At 41.0% G+C, this 4,025-nt stretch overlaps 1 protein-coding gene across 1 annotated transcript; it reads left to right on the forward strand.

Annotated features, from left to right (window-relative positions):
• Positions 1-267: 267 nt before the first annotated feature.
• LOC122650550 (uncharacterized mitochondrial protein AtMg00810-like) lies at positions 268-669 on the forward strand. Its single transcript, XM_043843953.1, has one exon. It carries the CDS (start codon positions 268-270, stop codon positions 667-669), a length of 402 nt encoding a protein of 133 aa, XP_043699888.1.
• The last annotated feature ends 3,356 nt before the right edge of the window (positions 670-4,025 follow it).

Here is a 4,025-nt window from a genome sequence, read left to right on the forward strand (position 1 = left end):
CTGGCCTATCCGCTAGTTGGATGTTCACAATGCTTTCCTCCACGGATAGTTGCAGGAGGAGGTCTATATAACACAGCCCCCTAAGTTTATTAACTCGACTCACCTAGATCATGTTTGTAAGCTGCATCGCTCCATCTATGGTCTTAAGCAAGCCCCCCGGTCTTGGTTCCATCATCTTTCAGAGTTTCTTCTTCATTTGGTATTCGTGGTTCTCACACGGATACGTCTCTTTTTATTCGCCGCCATGGCACACATGTTAGCTATATCATGGTTTATGTTGACGACATACTTGTCACCAGCAGTGATCAGTCTTATGTGGCAACTCTTTTTCAACAGTTGTCAGGGGAATTCTCTATTAAGGATCTTGGTGATTTGCATTTCTTTCTAGATATTAAGGCTTTAAAGCACCCCAAAGGCACCCTTCTTTCTCATTCTCGTTACATCAAGGACTTACTCCATCGGGCTATCATGACGGACTGCAAATCCATTAGTACTCCAATGGTGACCACTACAAAGCCTACTAATCAAGGGGGTGCTCCAATGCCAAATCCGACTGAGTATCGTTCCATTGTGGGTGCTCTCCAATATGTCACCCTAATGCATACTGACGTCTCTTTTGCTGTTAATAAAGCCTGTCAGTTCATGCATGCGCCCACAATTGACCACTAGCAACTGGTCAAGCGTATTCTTCGTTATCTCAAAGGCACTCATACCCATGGTTTATTGTTTGAGCGGTCTTCCTCCCGGTCATTGTAAGCTTTCTTTGATGTGGACTGGGCTGGCGATTCCAGTGATTGAAAATCAACGGGTGGCTTTGCTATTTTTCGTGGGCCCAATCAATGCAAGAACTCTAATTTCTCAACTCTAACAGTTGTAGTTCCCATTTCACTTCTCAGGAGTGGATGTTGTATTATCACATCGAGGAGGCAAGAAGAGACAAGAGAAAGAGAGAGATTTTGTAGCAATCAACCTGGTAAGATAGAGACAGAGAGAGAGAGAATTAGGGCCGCAATAGGATCCGATTGGGTCGGGCTTTTTAAAACCCCAACCCAACCCTGAGTCCCCTTAGCTGGGCCCAGGCCCAGCCCTGACTCAGGGTCTGGAAAATCAAACTCTGACCCACCCTCAGGGTTGGGCCGGGCTGACCCTAATTGGCCCTGATCATGGAGTGGGGAAAGGGAGAGATGCATGGACTGTATCGAGTTAGGCTTGGTCGGGAAGAAAATTATCAGCATTTAAAGTTTATAATATATTAAGTATATCAATATATATTTTATAATATAACTTAAAACAAGGTCGGGCCGGGCCGGACTGCGCTTAGCTCAAGGCCTCAACCCTGGCCTCACACAAACCTGACTCAAGACCAGAAGTTTCCATCCCTAACCCGCTCTCAAAGCCAGGTATCTCAGCCCAGTTCCTATTCGGACTTACGACGGGTTCGGGCCAACATGGCCAAACTTGCACCCTAGAGAGAATAGATTCCTATAATAAATGGAGAAAGAGGAAAAAGAGAGAAAAAAAAAAAAACATAGACCATCAATAAACAAGACACATGGCACCTTAGTAAGTTCATGCATTATACGCGTATCCGAATGTTTAATTCAAAAAAACATATTTTACCATATATTTCCGTATATATGGTAAAATACTCAATTTTTAAGTGCATCCGTATTATATAGGTATTTAACACGAATTAAACATGTTTAATACTTTTTAACTTAAGTTTAGTTTTGTTAAAGAAAAACTCAAAAACTTAAAAAAGAAAAAACACAAAACAAAACCCTCGCATAATACAATTTTGGTCTTCTTCTCTTTGAACCCTAGCCGCCGACTGTCCCCATTCCATTCATCTTCTTCATCTCCGTTCTCATTTCAGTTCAGATGGCCGGCGAGACTTCCTTTGAGGCTGAATACCCCCTGCCCCTTCCTATTATCGGTTCCAATTTCAATTTAGGTGGCCGGTTAATTACAGCTAGGTAAATTGGTGATTGTAGAGGCAAATGAGCTATGTTCCTCTTCTTCTTCTCCGCCTCTATTCGCCAAATGGTTGCAGTGGTGATTGCAGCGGTGGCCTAGTGGGAACACTCAATTTTAGGCACTCTCTTCTTTGTCTTTGCAAGTCGTTCCTCTTCTGCTTCTCAGTTTGTTTTTTTCTTTTTTTTTGCTTACCTTTGTGTGGTTTAATTCGCGGGACAAATTTTCATAAACAAATATGATTCGAATAACATGAGTAGACAAAACTACTATTTGATGCAATTGATCATTGACTATAATTCTAATGCCCTGTGAAGTAGTAGACCATTAAGCACAAGCTTGGCGGCAAGTCATCTGAGCTCTACATATGACTATATAAATTTTTAACCAGCTACTAAGGTATTACAGTTTGGCATATTTTCAACCCGAACCCTAACCCGAATCCAAATGTAGGTTCGGAACCCGGGGTCATAGCACCATGTACTTTATAGAATGTCGGTTGGGTGTTCAAGTGGGTAGAAGAGGAAGATGGAATCCTTGCGTCAATACGACATATGCCGATAAAACGTCGGATACCTTCCCCGTGCTATTGTGGAACCCACAAATGAATGTATAATTCTTGGTAAGTGACTCTAACCGTGTGTGAGGTATTTTTGGTATTATAGATATTTTCGTGTGTGTGTTCGTACGTGAAAAACACCAACACTCGGGTGTCCCGGTACAAATACAACAAGGACAGCAAACACTAGTCGATGGCACTGGTCGACTACTACATCAACCAGAGATTGCTGTCACAATAGATTTCAGTCTCAGGAGTGTGGGACTTGGTGTTTTAAGTCGGGGCTCTCTGCGCTGCATCCCAATTACCGAGTTAGAATGTTTCCCCAACAATATGGATACGCAGCACCCACGAGTCAGTCCACATATGTATGTGTCGGCTTTAAAAATCAATTCTTACAATTTAACCCGGTGACTATTATAATAATCCATTAACTAACTATATAAACAAAACCCTAATTACTATTCATTTCTCTACAAACCTAACGATTGAAATAGAGGAGAGAAGAAGAAAAAGAAGAAGAAAAGAGAAGGGAACCTAGGGTTTTATATAGGTAAGTTCATCTCACACTCCATCTCTCCTTTTTAATTCAGGTTACTCCTACTCTCTTGCTGGATTATACCTTATAGTCCAAATTCTTTGATGTTTTGGGTGAAATCCATGGTGGAATTTACCCTACCATCTATGTAGAACCTAATCAAGACCAAAGCCCCAATTCCTAATGTTTTTCTATACCAAAAATTCAAGATTTGAAATCTGAAATAAAGCTTACTATGTTTCAGTTCATGTTCTTATGAAATTGAGTTTTAGATCATTGAATTGGAACCCAAAACCCATATGCATGTTCAAATCCTAAACCCTAACCCTATGTCAGCCTTATTACTAACCTATTCACATCTCTGATGTTTGAATTAAAGCTTTAGATTCTTGATTTAGCCATATGTGGCTGTTATATCAATTAAAATCAAAGAATTACGCATATGGTTGTACCCCACCTTCAAAACCCACAATTTCTCATGTAAATTGATCATTATATGGTTTCAATTCATGGTAATGATCATGTGAACATCATCCCATGATCAATTGGGTGTAATTCAACCAAAAACCCCATCAAAACACCTAATTTAGGCCATGGAATCTTGCTGCAAAATCTCTAGTGGAAGTTCTGGTTGATTACTTCATCCACTAGAGAATGCAGTCTCAGTCATGTTACCCACTGCTATCTCAAGAGGATGACTTGGTCGACTACTTCATCATCCTGAGTTGCTATCAAACTTGCGTATGAGTCTTGGACCTTACCCAACCTAACTCTAAAGTAACCCTAGGACCCCACAAGTACTTAGACACCTTCTAACACTTGTGTGTGATTAAATAATCATAGGACTTAGCCCTTCGATCGTCGAAGTGTACCGACAACCGACTCGAAGAATAACCCGACTTCACAACTGCAATCATAACAAGGTAAGTGGGGGTAGGCTTTGATTTCTTTTGG

This window comes from Telopea speciosissima, chromosome 2 (assembly GCF_018873765.1).
Source record: "Telopea speciosissima isolate NSW1024214 ecotype Mountain lineage chromosome 2, Tspe_v1, whole genome shotgun sequence".
NCBI classification, from domain to species: Eukaryota; Viridiplantae; Streptophyta; class Magnoliopsida; order Proteales; family Proteaceae; genus Telopea; species Telopea speciosissima.

Coding starts and splice junctions, on each gene's coding strand:
- LOC122650550 (XM_043843953.1), top strand. CDS start 268: ATGGTTTATGTTGACGACATACTTGTCACCAGCAGTGATCAGTCTTAT.